The sequence below is a fragment of the Pimephales promelas genome, chromosome 6 (genome assembly GCF_988280905.1).
Source record: "Pimephales promelas chromosome 6, fPimPro1.hap1.1, whole genome shotgun sequence".
In the NCBI taxonomy this organism is placed as follows: domain Eukaryota; kingdom Metazoa; phylum Chordata; class Actinopteri; order Cypriniformes; family Leuciscidae; genus Pimephales; species Pimephales promelas.
In genome coordinates, this window is record NC_142774.1 from 37675588 (window position 1) to 37695722 (window position 20135).

The window sequence follows — 20135 nt, forward strand, 5'->3', positions numbered from 1 at the left end:
ACTCGTTGCTGGTTCTTAGTTGTGAATCAGAAACATACAGTGTGACCAATCTAGTCTGATTCATGAACAATTATTTGCATCAGAAACACAGCACAACACTACCAGTGCTGTGCACTTGCCGTGGGACTCCACCCACATTTCTGATTGGCTGTGGGTTTTGATTGATTTTTAAGCATCTCGCAGTCGCATTACGTCTAGTGTGGACAGACAAATTATTTGTCGCTGGAATCTTATCGCATCGCATCTGGTTAGGACATGATGTCAGAACATCAAAATGAACATTTATACATATATATTGATATGTGTATGTGGTATTCGTATAAATGTTAAAATATATAATAAATTATATTACATTACAGTTAAATTACTGGTTAAATTACAGTATTTCTATATTTATAGAATATATTCTATAGTTAATTTTATGTTTTCAAAATGTAAATGCTGTTGGAAAAACAACACGCTGTAGTAAACACTTAGCTTGCAGGAGTCACATTATAGGCTAGAAAATAACGGACAGTGCACATTCTTTGCTAGTGCTTCCTTCCTCCCACAGTAAAACTAGCTTTAAATGGTCTAGTGCTGATTGATCCACACACATCAGAAGGCTGGTTTATTGCTAATTACATTGCCTTTCCCCCTTAAGTGTGAGCATAAGATTAGCGCTACAGCTCAGGAGGGACAGGAACACTTGGGGCGCTTCATTTGCCTCCGGCTTGTAAAAATGTGCCAGCATGCTTGGTGCGAGAGTGTGATTTCTTAATTGGCGTTATGTCATATCTGCTATATTGCCGGCGACCGGTTTATCAGGCCCAAAATGCATGCCACTCAGTACCTTTAGCACCTTTAAACGAGCTGCGGCAAGCATCTCTACTAAAATTCGGAGCTGAAAAGATTCTGTTTGCGAAGGTACCTTGATAAGCACTTGCATAATTAAGCCATTATCTTCCTGCTCCTGTTATATGTGATGGCGCCGTTTGCTATGTTTGGAAAAGGACAGGTCCATATATCAACAAGGAGATGACAAACCATTACATCTTTAGTGGAGGCCATTGTTTTGTTCCTCACTGCACATGCTCCTATTAATGCTTATGTCAACAGGGCTCTTCAGGATCCATTTCACGAGTGCCAGCTTTGCCTTTATGGTTACTTAAAGGTGTCAGGAGGCATTAGCCTACATTCAGCTAACGGCCGCACTCCGATAATGTGTGTGTTCTGTTTGCACACTTTAGATCAATGTCATTTCTCTGAAAATGTCAGCTAGGATGCTTAGAAACCACTCTGGGTAATAATATATATATACATATATTTGAAGAGTTCAGATGCAAAAGCCTCTAAGTGCCGTTTGAAATTTTCTTCTAAAATGATCATTTTTATCAAGCTTGTGTATTTAAGTTCAGTAATTTCACTTTAATGGCAATGAAGATTACCTATTAATTGTCATTTAAGTGAAATTACTGAACTTAAATATACAAGCTTGATAAAAATGGTCATTTTAGAAGAAAATTTCAAATGGCTTTTGCATCTGAACTCTTCATTTATATATATATATTTTTCTTGTTAATTTGAGGTTCACAATGACAAGTAAGACAAGAAACATACTCAAGTATACAAATGCAGAGCCTTGGCTAACACATCTGCATCCAGTTTACCAGACAAGGCTTAAAAGCTGTTTTAACTGAAAACACTGTACTGGCATATCTTAAAAAACATGACTGCCATTGTTTTGTCTCAAGGTGTGCACCAGTAATACACCAGACTCGGGTTCGAATCCACTTTGAGACACCAATGTGTCCCTGAGCAAGACACTTAACCCCTAGTTGTTCCAGAGGCGTGCAACCTCTGACATATCAATTGTAAGTTGCTTTGGAAAAAGGCGTCAGCTAAATGAATAAATGTAATTTTTTATGAATAGCGAATACGAATAGCGCGTCAGGCTCGTGCCACAGACCTAAAGACTGTTCCATGGTTAATTTGCGCGAATTAACCATAGACTGTAAAAAATATGGACAAAGCGTCTGTGATGTCACCCATAGACTCTCTGAGGAACGGGTTTGAGGCTGTTTATGGACGGCACCATACTGGAAAATCTTGGGAAATACAAAATACAAAAGTTTCAGAAAGGATGCAGAGGTGGTATGATGTGTTGTGTCAGATCTTGGCCGAGACGTCAAATTCACTCGGCGCAGCCCGTTATCAGCTGTCAGTCAAAATTAACCGCCCTTATTTGTCATACATTTTATATCTAAATACGATCTAAACTAACCAGTTAGAAAAAAATTCACCCCCTCACAGTTGTCAGGCACGCAGAACATATTGAAGATTACAATAAAAGTCCATGGGACCAAACTGTAAACATATGAATTTATGCTGTAAAACGGATGTTTTAACATGACGTCTATGGATATTTGCTCCCTTTTGGGACGTCCCTCTAGCGGATTTGAGATGTATTGCAGTTTTTCGCACTTCCGGGTAGGCTTCATTTTCAGATTAGAATGTTGCCGCTTGGAATTAACACAAAGTGGTCAAGCGTCAAAGCGTCATCGAATTTGATGCGCTATTCCCCAGCAAACGCAGAACATTCCCCTAACGTTCCCGAATGGTCCCATGTGGTTATTTTTTTGGGAACCAAACAAGAACGTTATAGGAATGTTCCATGTAAGTTATTATTAAGTTCCATTTTTATATAACGTAAGGAGAATGTTCAGGGAACATTCCCTTAACCTTAAGGGAAAGTTCTAGGAACGTTCTGGGAACCAAAAACTAACGATCCCAGAACCCAAATTTGTTTGCTGGGTCGCGTCCGGTGTGATCACACAATTAGGCCTAAACCGAGCTTAATCTAACCCCTGTCTGTGAAACCAGGCTTAAAAGTGTCCAGTCTCGCCTTGCATGCATTTGTGGGGGTAATGAGCGATAGCAATTGCTGTTTCAAAGTTGCTTTAAATGGTGTTACTACTGTATACACATTGCCTAGTTTAAACTCTCTTTTACAATCAACAACCTAAATGCTTTGATTTAATGGAAAAGAAAATAATTGAAGGCCAGAACAAAAACATTATGTTCCTCAAGCCATTCCTGAACAATGTGTGCAGTGTGGCAGGGTGCATTATTCTGCTGAAAGAGGCCACTAGGGAACACCATTGTCATGAAAGGGGTGTACCTGCTCTGGAACAGTGTTTAGGTCTGTGTCACGTCAAATTTGCATCCACATGAATGGCCAGACTTCCCAAAAGCCCATTCCTCAGAGCATCATACTTCCTCCACTAGCTTGTCATTGTCCCACAGTGCATTCTGGTGCCATTACTTTCCTAGGTAAATGGCACACAACGTCTGTTGGCTCTCAGTTGGCCTTCATTGCCCTCATGCATCGATTATCCTTGGGCGCCCAACACCCTGTCGCCGTTTTGTGTTTTGTCCCTCCTCGAACCACTGTTGGTAAATTCTCACCACTGACTGGTAACAACCAACAAGATACTCTGACCCAGTCACCTTGCCATAAAAATTTGACCCTTGTCAAAGTCGGTCAGATCTTCATTCCTGCCTATTTCTCCTGCATCCAACACATCGATTATGAGAACTGGTTGTTTGCTTAATGTCTAATCTACTTAGACCTTAATATGTGGCCTTGTTTGGAGATGATCAATGATAATCACTTCACCTGTGACCGGTCATAATGTTTTAGCTCATCAATGTGTATTATATTCTTTCTCAAACAGAACATTGGCAAGGTCATGAGTTCAAATCTCAGGGAATACATATACTGTAAGTTGCTTTGGATAAAAAAGACTTGCCAAAATGCATCCATGCAAAAATATAATCGAACACAAGTTTGTTTCAGGCCTAAATCTGTTTATGTTTAGTAACAATGCTTTTAACCCACTATTAAGTCTTCTTAGCAGTTTGAGCCCAAGTCGTCTGGCTCTTGCATCTCGTCGGTTGTGTATGCCCGAGACTGTGTGAACGTGTGTGTCTGCAAGCTTCCTGCAGATGAGATGTAGGTTATTTTTAGGCTCTGCCTGGCGAGGCTGTAAATGGAAGGCAGGGCAAGTTTTGAGGGCCACTGTTGATGAGATCACACATGGCCCCATCATTCCCCCCGTCCTATCGATCGGCCGCGGCCTGAAGGGGGATTGTGTCTCAGGGTGCCGCCAGCTGGCCAGTCCCTTCTTGAATCAAAGCACTGGCAGGTGGTCATTTGTGGTCCCCTCTCCCCTTAGCCCAAGCATTACATTACAGATCAATGACTGATCAGAGAACAGGCTGGATGAGTTTCACTTCTAAGCCCATCCGTCAGGGGGGTGTCATTGGCGTAAGTGGATAGCTGCATTCGGTGTATATCTAACAGTGCCTGGTCTTTAAAAAGCCTTTTGGAAGGGTTTCTTTGTTATGTCAGATGGCTAATCAGCTTGCATGTGTTTTGCCAGCAGTACATCAGACAGTTGGTATGGTCAGAATGGCAAGAAATACTATTTGCATTACTCATTTTGTAGCATTTACAGTGAGGAATGATGTATCCCTTTGAAATATTTCTTTTGAAAAAATTATCTTCTGTTCACCAGGCAAATTTTTATTTGATGAAAAAATACAGTAATCATATTGTGAAATATTACCACACTGTACAAAAAAATATTGTTGGTTTAACTTAAAAAATGAGTAACCTTGTTGCCTAAAAATTTAAGTTCATTGAAATGGAAAAATTGAGTCAATACAATGGAGATTGATTTAATCATCAGAAACTCAAAATATTATGTTATCTGAACTACATAAATTATCTAAGTTGATTTGACAAAAGAAAAATGTTTTGATTACAAATCATGGAAATATTTTTTTACAGTGCATTTAAAAAAAAACTTTGAAAATATTGTTGGTTTAACTTAAAAAATAAGTAACCTGGTTGCCTTAAAATTTTAAGTTGATTGAACTGGAAAAAGCGAGTTAATACAATGAAGGAGATTGATTTAATCATCCTAAACTCAAAATAATAAGTTATCTGAACTAAATAAATTATTTAAGTTGATTTGACAAAAGAAAAAATGTGATAACAAATCTTGAAAATATTTTTTTTCACAGTGTAGTAATATATTTTAAAATATTTTTAATAATATTTTTGAATTAATAGTTTGAGTAAATGACTCGATTTACTCTTAAACAGTCATGTGTCGCCACATATTGGTTTAACCTTTAGAAATCTATGAAGTGAATAGGAATGGTGTAGGTTTGACGTCAGAACTTGGAAGTCAAATTTGCCGCTGGTTTCTTCAAGATTTTCCTTTGGTGATTTATAATGGAGTATTGCAATATATGAGTAAAATAAAGCCCGTGGTATTCACAACGTTGACGATTTGTTCTACAACGTAATTTACACACACCCATAGTGAAAAACATAAATTATGAAGCAGTTATGTTATTTTAAAGTAATGTATTGTCAAGTTATGTTAACCACAGGCTTTATTTTACTCATAAATTGGAAAACCCCATTATAAATCCCTGACAAATCAGCCAACGGCAAAGTATTACCTGCACCACTCTATAGGCATTTCGCATTCAATACTGTATCCCATACAAAAGTGAATTGCCAATATCAGACTGCCAAAACAATTCACGAAACAATGTCGCATTCTACAATCTGAAATGTCGCTCTTAGTCTTTGTAGAGTGTTAGTTCACCCAATGGAGGTCAATATGGAAACATCCCATAACCCGAGCAGCAAACAATCCTTCTTTTCTTTGAAATTGAAAATGCAGTTATCCAGCCGCCGAGAAACGATTATTTTCTCCGAGCACGTTTTCCCCTTTCAGACCTTTTGACAAATGTAATAGGACAGCGTTCAACAACCTGACCTGACAAATAACCCCAGTTCCCCTGTTTTCAGAGAGCCGGTTGCCTCTCCGCCGCCGACAGCCTTTAGCTGGGGACAGCTGATGCTAAATCATCTCCCAAAAATTAATAGAGCATTTCTCTGTCAACTTGCTTAACAGCTGTTTGCATTTGGTCTGGATATCGTAGTGCTTCTCTTCCACGGGCTCCTCATTCATTTTTATAACCAGCTTTGTGCAAAAGGATCAAGTGATGTGAACTGGACAGAGCAGTACAGCGAGTGATCGATCAGACCACGCCCCTTTTCTGACATGTTGAGACATGCCCTGGTTTGCAGAGAACAGCATTCAGTTTAGTTTCACTTTGCAAGATAAGCTTCAGGTTGTGTTCGTGTGCGTCAGTGACCACAAGTAAGTTATCATTAGTTATAAAGTATTATAAGTTAATAAGTGACTTTAGCATTTGATGGTTAAATGTCAGTAACAGCCTTTTTCTCTATTATGTGTAGATTGTATGGCATTCTTATTGAAGTTCACATTTCAGGATATGTTTAGCCCTGTTTATTTAAATGACTAGAGAGAGTATTAGCCTCAGTTGTGTTATGTTAGTTGACATCAATGTTTATTTCCTTTTCTTTAGAACCACACCTACACAGTAAAGTTTATACATAGAAATAGTGCCTGTGCATCTGTATTAGGAAAGTATACATTAAAGCTTTCAACAAGTATTCCTGCCTTCCGTGTCCTGACTAGACACCCCATATCGGTGACTAATTTTCGCAACCAGTAGAGCCCCATTACAATATATGGTCCTTCGAGCCGGAGCAGAGTCAACGATATGGCAACCAGTAAAGAAGGAATCAGCCTCCCTGTTTCACCTGTGCGCCCCAAACGTGCAGTGCAACGCCCAAGATATCTGGATGATTTCTTAGTCGAATATACGGACCAGCATAGCTTAGCGCAGATGCACAGGCACGAAGAGGAAAGGAATCTACTCAGTCCTGCTAGAAGCATATCCTCAATGACACCAATGCAGAATGCAAATGACGCCATTGTTCATCAGGCTTTGGAGACAGCGCGCCAACAGAGTGAAACGGCCAAGAAACAAACAGAGCTTTTGGAGTTTTTCCTGCAGCACCATTCCCTTCAGACCTCAGCTCAGTGGTCAAGGAGGTCATCACGGCATCAGACCCCAGTAAGAAAACTCTATCCAGACCGAGGAGGTGAACCACAGCCTTCCCCAGCCCTTGCTCCTCACCACCACAGAACTGAGAATCACCCAAGTGAAACTGCAGAAATAACCCATCAGCTAGAACAAATGACACTTCCTCCGCCTCTTAGCCGAGTCATTCAACCCCCTAAGCACACGCTCAATCCATGCCATGACATTCAGTCTATTAAGCAGGATACTGAACACGATCCACCAGCTCACCTTCAGCCCAGCCATCCTAAAGGGTCACCCCAGGGCCTACAGCATTCAGTAGGCTTTCTAAGAAATGTCTCCTCAGATAGCTCACTCTTATCCTATCCCATTTCAAGTAATTGTAAGCTCAACGCAGCTACAACCAGCAGCCAGCACAAGGGAAGTGGAGAGTCTCAGTTAGGAAATCCACATCTGGTGCCACCTGAGCCTCATAACTATCTTCCACATGTGGCTCCTCCCAGATCGCTACATGTAAGTCCAGCTACTGATCAGATGATGCCTTTACCCATGCACCAGTCAACATTCCAGCCTCCTTATGTACCCCAACCCTTCTACCAAGGAAATCCAGCCATGTTGGCTCATTATCCCTCCACTGGGTATCAGCATCCACCCCTCAATATAGAAGGCCCAACATTTCCGGACTTCACCCAGGAGGATAGAGCTCAATATGTGGAGCTACGCCTTTCTCTTAGCACCCTTCTTCATCCATCTCAGTCCGAGCATTACAAGTATGCCATCTTGCTGAAGCATGTCAAGGTGCCACAAGCTCATCGCCTCGTGCTAGCCCATGCAGAGTCTAATATGCCCTACTCTGAAGCTCTGAAAGCGCTGGATGAACGCTATGGACGTCCATATCAGTTTGTGCTGAAAGAGATAGAGGACATGGAACGCCTACCCCCGATCCGAAGTGATAGGGCACTTGATGAGTTCTCCATTAGAGTGCAGTCGCTAGTCGGCATGCTGAAAGCTCTCAGAGGTGAAGGCCATGAGGAACTCCACTGTGGCTCAAATGTGAAGCGCCTTCTAAGCAGGCTCCCCAAGCACCAGCAAGAGCGATTTCGTCGTCAACAGTATAGGAAGGATCCTGATAAGTTGAAGCTAACGCTCACTGACTTTTCAGAATGGCTAAAGGCAGAAGTCAGATGCCTGGACATTGAGCCCTCACTTCAAGCTCACAGTGAGAAAGATAGGAGAGAATACAAGCAGCAGAAGTCCGATGTTAAGATCACTACTGTTATGCATGGGACAGGCAGTTCCAGTAACCATCCATCCAACACGCCCTCCAAGGTAGCTCATTCTATCCGAACCCAAGTGAAGGGTAAGATATACTGCCCTTACTGTGAAGCAGAACACTACCTCAGCCAATGTGAGAGTTTTGCTAAGCTTACCAAAGCAGAGATGGTGGACTGGATTAAAGTCAAGAGAAGGTGCTGGAGATGCGGACGTTCCCATCTAGCCTCCGCCTGTGACCTCAAGAAACCGTGTCGCCTCTGCAAGTCAAAGCACCTTTCTGTTCTACACGAGGTTAACCAGAGGAGTGAGAACGAGCCTACCATCATGTCGACAGCAGAGACTCACTACCTGGATCAGCCAAATAGATATAGCCAGGTGCTTTTGAAGATTGTCAGAGTCAATTTGCAATACCAGGATAAAGTACTCGACACATATGCAGTGCTGGATGATGGCTCTGAGAGAACCATCCTGCTTTCATCTGCAGCACGCCGCTTGGGAGTACAGGGTCAAGCAGAAGACCTCACACTCCGTACTATCCGTCAAGACATCAAGATACTGTCAGGCTCTCGTGTGTCATTTACGATTACTCCTGCTTCCCAACCAACGAAGAGGTTCTCCATTCAAGGCGCATTCACGGGTGAACACTTAGGCCTTTCTCAGTACAGCTACCCAGTTACCCAGCTCCAAAGAAGATATCGACATCTACGAGGTCTGACAATTCCACCCATTGATGGAGCTCAGCCAACCCTCCTGATTGGATCAGATAATGCTGATCTGATCGTTCCGATTGAGCCAGTGCATTTAGGTCCCCCTGGTGGTCCTGCAGCGGTCAAGACTAAGCTCGGTTGGACACTCCAAGGCCCAGCAAAATACCTGCAGCAACAGCTTCCCACCACACAGTGCTTGTTCACCACAGTTTCCTCCCCATCTGTTGAGCTGTTCAGTCAAGTTGAACGGTTGTGGCAGTTAGATACACTGCCTTTCAAAAGTGAGAGGTTAGTGACCAGATCCAGACAGGACAAGTACTCAGTGGACTTATTAGAGGCCGAGACCATCCGTGTAGAAGTGAACGGAGTGCATCGGTACGCTACACCCCTTCTACGAGTCCCAAACATGCCCAAGCTGAAAGTTTCAAAGGAAGTTGTGATGAAGAACCTGCGAAACACAGAGAAAAGGTTAGTGCAAGACCCACTGCGTGCATCTACCTACCGAGAGGAGATCAAGAAACTGGAGATTGCTGGGTATGTCAACAAGATTGACTCCTGTGAAGCAGACTCATCAGAAGAGTCATGGTTTCTGCCCCACCACATGGTCAGACACAATGGCAAGGAACGGATTGTTTTCAACTGCAGCTTCCAGCTTGGCAGACAAAGTTTGAATAACTACCTCCTTCCTGGCCCAGCCTTAGGACCCTCACTCCTTGGAGTCCTCCTGCGCTTCAGAGAGCATCGAGTCGCAGTAAGTGGTGACATTAAAGGGATGTTTCACCAGATCCGCCTTCTGGACAGAGACAAGCCCTTGTTGAGGTTCCTTTGGAGGGATCTAAAGACAGACGAACAGCCATCAGTGTACCAGTGGGAGGTCCTGCCATTCGGGACAACGTGCAGCCCCTGCTGCGCGATCTTTGCTCTACAGAAACACGTCAATGAGTCAAGTCAACCAGGGGAGAATGTCCGCCACAGTGTCGAACAGTGCTTCTATGTTGATAACTGCCTGCAGAGTTTACCCACTGTAGTAGAAGCAAGTAACCTTGTGACGAGGCTTAGAAACCTTCTAGCTGCAGGTGGCTTCGAAATTCGTCAGTGGGCCAGTAATCAGCCAGAGGTGATTTGCAACCTGCCTAAGGAGGCCAAGTCTGATAGCAGCGAAAGATGGGTTTCTGAGATGCATGGTGAAGCTCAAGAGATGACGCTAGGCCTCAGTTGGCACTTCATGGAGGACACACTCCATTACAGGCATCGCCCGGTTGCCCCAAGCCAGACCACCATGCGACATATCTATAAGATATTAGCAAGCCAGTATGATCCCCTAGGTCATATCCTGCCATTCACCACAAGGGCCAAAGTTTTGGTCCAGAGACTGTGGGCCAAAGACCGTGACTGGGATGACTCAAACTTACCGGTCGACCTCCTGCAAGCCTGGACTACATGGGAAGAAGAGCTCCCTCAGCTCCCAAAGATCAGTCTCTCCCGGAGTTATTTCCCACTGGACGTGGATGTAAGTGCCATCACCCTCGAGCTTCACGTCTTTTGTGATGCATCAGAGTCCGCTTATGGGTCGGTTGCTTACCTACGTGGTGAGGATCCTCAAGGCCAAGTCCATGTAGCCTTTGTGCTGGCACGCTCAAGAGTGGCACCGAAGAAACAACAGTCAATGCCACGCCTTGAGCTCTGTGCGGCCCTTACCGGAGCTCAGCTTGCCCAGATGATCCAGAGGGAGCTCACCCTTCAGTTGAGGGACACAGTGCTATGGTCTGACTCCACCACCGTACTTGCCTGGATAAAGTCAGAGTCCTGCAGATACAAGGTGTTTGTAGGAACTCGTATATCTGAGATTCAGGAGCTAACAGATCACCGGGCATGGAGGTATGTGGACACTCAGAATAATCCTGCAGATCCTATCACAAGAGGGATGACATTATCCAACTTAGCCAAACCAAACCAGTTCAGCCAAGGTCCAGCCTTCCTCCGGTTACCACGTGAGAGTTGGCCAGCTACAAATTCTTTCGTGGAGGTCCCAGATGAAACAGAGATGAAGAGGTCTGCTTTCTGTGGGTTCATGTCAGCCATTACTGCTCCAGAGATCCCAGCCCCTGAAGACCACTCTACCTTTGAAGATCTCCTTGAGGCAACAAGTAAGTCCCTTCACGGGGCGGCCTTCCAGTCGAGCGCCCTCAGTGCGGATGACTACGGAGAGGCTGAACTCCGAATCCTTCAGAGAGCACAATATGATAGCTTTCCGGATGAAGTTAAGTGCCTAAAAGCAGGGAAAGCACTTCCATCTAGCAGTCGGCTCTTGTCACTTGCTCCAGAGTACGACGTCTCTATGGGCCTTATCCGAGTAGGTGGTAGACTGCGCCGTTCTACTAGTCTGGAAGAAGATGTCGTACACCCAATTGTGCTAGAACCGAAGCACCATATTACCAAACTTATCATACGGCAATATGATAACCAGTTACTCCATCCTGGATCAGAGAGGGTCTTCGCAGAGCTCCGACGCAAGTTTTGGATCCTCCAAGGCCGCGAAGCTGTGCGTCGTCATCAGAGATCCTGCCCAGAGTGCCAGAAATGGAGAGCAAAGCCTGTTATTCCTAAGATGGCGGATCTACCCCCTTGTCGTCTCCGCCTCCTGAAGCCTCCATTTTATTCGACAGGAGTAGATTGCTTTGGCCCGTTCCAGGTCAAGCGAGGTCGGAGTACGGAAAAAAGATGGGGAATTGTTTTTAAGTGTATGACGACCAGGTGCGTTCACCTTGATGTGCTGTCTAACATGGATACCGACTCGTTCCTCATGTCACTTAGAAGGTTCGTGGCTAGACGAGGAACTCCCTTTGAGCTTCTGTCTGACTGTGGGACCAACTTCCGCGGAGGGGAGCACGAGCTTAAAGCAAGTTTTGAGGCCATGGGTGAAGAGCTGCAAATCAAGTTGGCTAAGCAACAGATCCGTTTCCAGTTCAATCCACCAAATGCACCTCACTTTGGTGGAGCCTGGGAGCGGGAAGTCAGATCCATTAAGGCTGCACTCTACGTCACTCTGGGAGCACAGACAGTGACCGAAGAAGTTTTGCAGACAGTTCTGATTGAGGTGGAAGGAATCCTCAATTCCAAGCCACTGGGCTACGTGTCAACAGATGTAGCCGATGCGGATCCCGTAACTCCCAACTACCTCCTCATGGGGCGGCCTGACTCTTCGCTTCCTCAGGTGGTGTACCCTGAGTCTGAGATTCTAAGTCGGAGAAGATGGCGGCACAGTCAGGTGTTAGCTGACCAGTTTTGGACCCATTTCATTCGTAACTACTTGCCTTTCTTGCAGTCAAGGCAGAAATGGGTAAAGGACACTGAGAATCTCACTGTTGGTACAGTGGTGATGGTAATTGACCAAAGGTTACCTCGGGCATTGTGGCCAGTGGGACGAGTAACGAAGACCATTAGGAGTGTCGATGGTAAAGTGAGGACTGCTGAGGTACAGGTGGAAGAGAGAACCTACACCAGACCGGTGGCCAAGCTCATTGAGCTGCCGGCCATCCCGGATAATGTCTCGACAACAGCTCCGGTGGATAGTTGAGCCTTTCTAGAAGATAATTCACATCGTGAATTATGGGGCGGCTGTGCAAAAGGATCAAGTGATGTGAACTGGACAGAGCAGTACAGCGAGTGATCGATCAGACCACGCCCCTTTTCTGACATGTTGAGACATGCCCTGGTTTGCAGAGAACAGCATTCAGTTTAGTTTCACTTTGCAAGATAAGCTTCAGGTTGTGTTCGTGTGCGTCAGTGACCACAAGTAAGTTATCATTAGTTATAAAGTATTATAAGTTAATAAGTGACTTTAGCATTTGATGGTTAAATGTCAGTAACAGCCTTTTTCTCTATTATGTGTAGATTGTATGGCATTCTTATTGAAGTTCACATTTCAGGATATGTTTAGCCCTGTTTATTTAAATGACTAGAGAGAGTATTAGCCTCAGTTGTGTTATGTTAGTTGACATCAATGTTTATTTCCTTTTCTTTAGAACCACACCTACACAGTAAAGTTTATACATAGAAATAGTGCCTGTGCATCTGTATTAGGAAAGTATACATTAAAGCTTTCAACAAGTATTCCTGCCTTCCGTGTCCTGACTAGACACCCCATATCGGTGACTAATTTTCGCAACCAGTAGAGCCCCATTACAATAAGCTTGTTTTATTAGCTCTGTCTGCTTGAGGGAGGCAGTGCTCGGATGCTAATTGGCGCGCCGCGCGACGGCGTCCCCGCTGAGCGTCATGGTGCGAGTGGAAGATTGTATGAGGGTATCTCCTACTCTCAAATCAGATTATCCTGTATTAAACTTAATATAGTGCAAGCGATAGCCGGTCTTATATTGTTGCTCGGCTCACGCCAGATATATGGTGGCGTTGTGATGGCTAGAGGGTGTGCCGAGACGCAAGAGGAAGTGACATATTGTCACAGGTGCACAGATGCGGAAAAGATAATTGCACAGCGGGTTCGACTAGGAGAGACAGACGTGTCAACATCACTGCCATAACACCCGATCACGAGCCAGGTTCGTCATTTTACAGATGATAGATCGCCGCCAAACCCGCGGCGAGGAACGGGTCACAAATCGGCTCCGATGGACAGGCTTCCAAAAAAACAGGCACCTACGTGACTGACAGCGAAGGGCCTTCTCGTATCCTCAGCTGTGCTCGCTGCGGGGCACGTCACAGATGACTCACTTTATCAGTTCCAACCTCTCGATGTTTGACAGTCGCTCATTCCACGACGTGCCGGCAGGAGGGCTTCACTCGCTCGGTTTCTGCACCCAGTGACATTAGACACTGTTAGATGCGTGCACGCTTTGTAAGGTGGAGTAGAGATGCAAATGGGGTTTATTTAGTTGCGTTTTGTGTACTATTTTTATATCCTAACTAGGCAAAGCACAGGTTTGTGTTGAAACTGCTGCACAGCTTTACAAATCACAGGCGATCAAAAGATATTTGGAGCAATCAGGCTAGGTTGGAGGACACGGGGTGTGTGTGTGTGTGGTGATGTTTTGTCATTAGTAGTGGTTGTCACTAGTGATGTTCATTTTGACTGCTTAAATACTCAAAATCAGAACGATAGAGTTTTGCCTGCGCTATTTTTAAATTGCCTGTCAATGTACATATGCATCAGAACAACGTTTTTTACCATTGCATCACATCTTGCCATTTTTATAAGCATCTTGTGCTTTCAGTGTAGGATTTTTAAGACAGCATGTCAAGTGGAAATAGAGCTCGGGCGTCTGAGACATGTTTATGGCTGTCTAGTGTTTTGTTTTTACCGAAGAATGTGTGGAGCGATTCTTACCAACTGGGCCAACAAATTAAAAATGAGAAGTTTGTGACCTTTCATAATATACTCATCAATTATTGCTAGTGTGTATGCCCATTTTTTGTTTTTAGTAAGAATGAATATTAGGCTGTGAGTTATTTGTTTTGTAACTTTTGTAGCATTTTCTTTTTTAATTTATAATAAAAAATATCCCCTTATTATTATTATAATTAGTAGTAGTAGACCTTGTTAATAATCATAAAAAATATGTATAATTGTTGTTATTGTTATTTTATTAATTATATTTTTTTATTTTTTTAATAATTATTATTATGTGAATAATATACTACTAATAGTATTATTATTTACAATAATAATATGTATTATAAATAATATTATTATGAATAGAATTAATAATGTTAGTAGTATATTATTCACAATTCACATAATAATAAATAACTATTATTATTATTATTATGTGAATAATATACTACTAACATTTATTAATTCTATTCATTATAATATTATTTACAATAATAATAAGTATTATTGTTATTTATTATTATATGAATCTACTACTACTAATATTATTTTATATTCATAATATTTGTATTATATTATTATTATTATTAATAGATTAATAATACTTATAATATAGGACTGTCAAACGATTAATCGCGATTAATCGCATCCAAAATAAAAGTTTGTGTTTACATAATATATAGGGGTGCACTGTGTATAATTATTTTGTATATATATAAATACACACACATGCATGTATATTTAAAAAAAATATATTATTTATATATATAAAGTATTTATATTTATATATAATATAAATTATATATAAATCTATATACAGTATATACATGAAAATATTTCTTAAATATATACAAGCATGTGTGTGTATTTATATGTATATAAAATAATTATACACAGTGCACCCCTATATATTATGTAAACACAAACTTTTATTTTGGATGCGATTAATCACGATTAATCGTTTGACAGCCCTATAATAATCAACAAAAAAATGTATCTAACTAATAACTGTTGACTGTATAAATGACCAATATCTGCTTTGAATGAATCTCATCCAATTTATTGTTTTTAGGAAGTTATGTAATGGTGTTTTATTGAATTGTTTTGTGTAGATGAAAACTATGGCTGGCACTCTATCAGTCCATACTTATTCATTCATATCAGCTTGATGAATATCAAATAGCTTGGCATTCTGACTGCAATGAAACGTCCGTGAACTCGACGACCGAACTTGACTTGGGACTTGAGGGTTGCTTTATGTCACAGGCTCTCACAGATCATATGTGGACCCACACAGGGACTACAACACGAAATGCAAGCCATCTGTTATCCAACTGAGCGACGCTCTGCCTTTTTATTGCCTATTTTATGGCAAAACTGGGGTGTCCAGTTGCAATCAGTTTTGATTACACATCCAAATTGTCTGAGATTCGCAAATCCGCCCGGTAGCTTTTACGGCGTCGATTGGCACCCAGTCTGCCGCACTGCTAAATCACACGGCCCAAAGCGACCCAGACGGCACTGGACGCATTGAATTTGCTGCCATTTTAAGTAACAATATCCCCTGAATGTCACTTCCTCAGGGCCTGCGGGAGGAGGGGCGAGGAGAAGAGTGGCGAGACGGAGAAAAGCCAAAGAGCGATAAGAAGAAGAAAAAAAAAAACGTGCTCTCCTCGACTCCCAAACGCCTCACCTTCAAAATGTTCCTGGCAATTTTTCCCTGACACACACATGCACACGACACGTCTGGCCTTTCTCAGGCGAACTCCCCTCGAACCCAGCGTGCCCGTGTTCCTGTCATACGTGTGACGGTTCTACAGCGTGCAGGCATGACACGCCAGACCACCAGAGCCCTACAGCACATTAGAAAATCAATCCCTCCCGTGTCGGCGTGCTTCCAAAGGGCCCGTACAGAGCGGACCGCTGCCGGCCTGCTGAGTTCAGGCTTTTAAATGTCATTGGTTGATCTTGGAAACATGCACAGAGATGCACGCACCCATCAGCGCTTTCACTGAACGGAGAGGATATCTTCACTGCTTCATTTAAAGGGATAGTTCTCTTTGAAATTCATTTTTGGGATGTTTTAGCTTACCTATCGGTCATATAATGGAGGTCTATGGTCACCACCTCAAAGATCATGCATAGAGAAGTCCAAATTAAACATGACTCATAAATGTAAGTACACATTGATGGCCTAAGACACGAAACGAGCAGTTTGTGTGAGAAAACGAACAGTATTTATATCATTTTTTACCTCTTGTAACCACTTGGATCACTTGGACGTGGCTGTGGTTACAAGAGGTAAAAACGATATAAATACTGTTCGTTTTCTCACACAAACCGCTCGTTTTGTGTCTTAGGCCATCAATGTGTACTTACATTTATGAGTCATTAAATCATGTTTAATTTGGACTTCTCTGTGCATGCTCTTTGAGGTGGTGACCATAGACCTCCATTATATGGCTGACAGACAAGAACGGTTTGACCTAAAAATATCAAAATTGAAACTACTGCGAAAACAAAGACACCTACATCTTGGATGCCCTTGAGGTAAGATAAAACATACCAAAAATTAATTTCAAGGTGAACTATCCCTTTAAGTGACTCATTACCCATCAGTTCAGGGCGCAGCAAGAAACCCTGTGTTTTTGTCGAGGAGAAAACAGCAGATTTATAGAAATGCAAATATTTGTTTTGAGTGAAATGATTCCTTTTAGCAGATTACTCTGAGATGTTTATGTGAAGATCTGTGTCTTCTAACTATAGCGGTTTCTGTCGTGTTTAGATATTCCGGGTGACGTCTCGGTCTCGGGTAATGTCAGTTCAGCTATGCTCTGTTTACCTGACTTCTGAAACCTCGGAGTTCGGCGCAGACATTAAAATGCTTTTAACGCTGAGGGGGGAAAAAAGCGGCAGACGCTCCTTTCGTGAAATGACAAGCAAACAATATCGCCTAGCAACAGAGGCTGCGCTGAGCCACCGTCATGTTTGGATTCAAGCGAGACATTTATAGCTGGAGGCCAGTTTGTCTGAGATGATAGGTTACTGTTCTTTATCATTTTGTAAAAGGTTTGGGTCATGTTATGAGAAATATTTTAGAAAATAAAAGCTTGACACTTTTGCTCCTTCTCAAATAGCTATGCAAAAAAAGTATTTTAAAGGAGAAATGTTATATTTCTTATATGTATTTCTTATATTAAATATTATATTTATATTATGCTCTTTGTAGCATTTTATTATTTCCAATATTCAAAGAAATATGTATTTATTTGTTTTTTATTTATTTACAAATTATGACTATTATTGACTTGCATCACTATTTCCCAGACTCCAACTTCATTTCTAAAATTCACAATTAATTTATTCATTTGTTTGTTTGGAATTATTAGTCTTTTTTTTTTTTTTTTTTTTTTTTACAAAACTTTAGTTCAGCGTATTCAAAAAATATGTGTGTTTGTTTGTATATTTGTTTGTTGGAATTAAATCATTAGTAAGATTTGCTTTTAAATTAAGTGTTTCATGACTGTTAATGACAAAACTATTAATTTATTTATTTACAAATTATTATTATTATTATTATTGTAACTTAGTATTGCATCACCATTTCCCAGCCTCCAACATTGTTATTTCTAATATTCACGAAAAAAGTATATATATATATATATATATATATATATATATATATATATATATATATATATATAATTTATTAATTTATTTATAATTATAGTAAGTTTAATTTCTTTTTAATTTAGGATTGCATGATAATTTTCCTGCTTCAAACTTTATTATTTCTAATATTCACATTAATATATGAATTTATGTATTATTTTTGTTAGTTGGTTGGTCAGATTTAAATCATTTGTACTTTTTTATTATTATTATTAAGTATTGTATGACCATTTTCCAGATTCCAACATTGTTTGCTATGATACCTTTAAAACATACATAAATGTAATGCTGAATAGGCAATGAAATGTGAATCAAATGCTAAATATATATCATACAGTCATAAAAGACTCTGATGATGTCTGACGTGGGCTTTACCCGATAGGTAAATTGTCATATCATATTTGTGTTATTTCAAAATGTAGAAAAAAAAAAACGTTGTCCGTGACACAGAATGGCCCTTTGAAGGGAGTTGTAGTGGCTTGTAAGTTGCCTTTGAATCATATTGTGTTGACGTTGCTTTTTTGCGCGCAATTCTTTAGTCTGAAGTATAAAACCCTTCCAAAATGAAAGAATCCAAGTCTGATGGCTCTTTCTCTCGCCCTCTCTTTCTCTCTCCTTCTGTTTGAAGAGCCATTTTGCTCCACATAAAGCGCTCTAACAAGCAATTCAGGCCAGGTCTGTTTCTTCAGCTCCAGTCTAGCCTGTGTAATCAATCACAGTGTAACCATCTATTCCTGAAGACCTGCTGAAGCAAATGATATGCAGTAGCAGTCTCAGTGCCCAGTTAACGGTCCAGAAAGGGGTTAGTCAGAGTCTGAAAGTAAAAACGAAAATCGCATTACATTACATGCTGCGCTAATGAGGTAGATTAACCTGAATGATTTTATCTTTCATTTACTTGCTTAAACAAAGCGTAAAAAAGAAGAATTGGACTATCTGGTGTCATGTAGCAATTGCATTTGTATGTATCTCAGGAAGATCAAGATAAACAATGAGCGAAAAGGCCTAATTAGCATACATTCTTATGTAATCTAAAGCTTTTACAAATGATTTATGTAAACAAATGGGTTTTTTTGAGAAAAGTGGTTGAATTTTGTGACGATTTATGCAAGAGCAGTTGATCCATTGTGTGTATTTTATAATTTCTGTAATCCTAACTAAAGCACATGCTGATTTCATGCTATCATGACGTGTGGGTCTGATTCTGTGCACAAGAATGAAAAATCATTTAAAGTGTTCAGGTCGATAAAATGCCTAAATCTCTTTCCACAGACGTGCTTGGAGTTGGAGCGCTATCTGCAGACAGAACCCAAACGACTGTCTGACCTTTTCGACGAAGAACTGGATGGCCTCCTCACCCCCACCTTCATGAAGGAAGACGGTGATGAAGACCTGTTAGACCCCCTCCTTCCTAGCCTTAACAACCCGCCTAGTCCTCCTCCTCCTCCTCCTCCTCACCTCACTCCACGCAAAGAAACCATCTCCTCCCTTTCCTCTCCTGTGACCTCCCCAGACATCACCTTAGGGGTCAACGCAGCCCAGCTGAACGCTGTAACCTCCCTAACGCCTCCCTCATCCCCAGAGCTGGGCCGTCACTTAGTCAAACCCACCCACACACTTAGTGCCTCGCCCGACGGGACTCTCACGCTCAAGCTAGTGGCCCGAAAGGTGGGCTTGAGCTCTGCCAAGCTCGTGACGGCTCACCCGGTGCCGCTTTCTCCCCAGCACGGCAGCAGTGGCGCGCAGAGCGATGGCGAACAGGGTGGCACCTTCACCGTGGGAGCTGGCGAGATGGCAGAGAACAAGAAGAGGGTCCATCGCTGCCAGTTTAACGGGTGTCGGAAAGTCTACACCAAGAGTTCACATCTGAAGGCACATCAGAGGACACATACAGGTAAGCGTGTACATATAAGTAGGATCTATTTGCAGTGATTATTCTGTTTTCTAATTTCTCGTTTTTGCAGTGACTCTTTATACTGAAGTTGGTGACGAGTGGTTGTCTTTGAACAGTCAGTGAATCATTCACTCAACTGACTCGTTCAAAAACACTGATTCATTCATGAATGATACAAGTTTGTGTATATATCGAGGGTCGGCATGCAGGCACGTGTGCCAACGTTAGCAGGCGACGGGATAATCACTGTCACGGGACA

At 41.9% G+C, this 20135-nt stretch overlaps 2 protein-coding genes across 3 annotated transcripts in view; both read left to right on the forward strand.

The window, feature by feature from the left end:
- Positions 1-20135, forward strand: part of klf7a (Kruppel like factor 7a) — a 52193-nt gene that overhangs the window by 17124 nt on the left and 14934 nt on the right. Inside the window, exon 2 of the mRNA XM_039648367.2 lies at positions 19255-19876. Coding sequence (XP_039504301.2) covers positions 19255-19876 — 622 coding nt within the window. The remainder of the gene's footprint in view (positions 1-19254; positions 19877-20135) is intronic.
- LOC120487658 (uncharacterized) lies at positions 6058-13073 on the forward strand. 2 transcript variants are annotated; one of them, XR_005624480.2, is made up of 2 exons: positions 6058-12756; positions 12986-13073. XR_005624480.2 is itself a non-coding variant. In XM_039683925.2 (2 exons), the coding sequence occupies exon 2, from the start codon at positions 6655-6657 to the stop codon at positions 12535-12537; it is 5883 nt and encodes a 1960-aa protein (XP_039539859.2). In that variant the 5' UTR covers positions 6058-6227; positions 6457-6654; the 3' UTR covers positions 12538-13073. The 2 variants fall into 2 exon arrangements, 1 of the variants encoding a protein (XP_039539859.2); XM_039683925.2 differs by having other exon boundaries at positions 6058-6227; positions 6457-13073.

What these genes read in the sequence shown, in the direction of transcription:
- LOC120487658 (XM_039683925.2), top strand. Translation starts at nt 6,655, where the DNA reads ATGGCAACCAGTAAAGAAGGAATCAGCCTCCCTGTTTCACCTGTGCGC.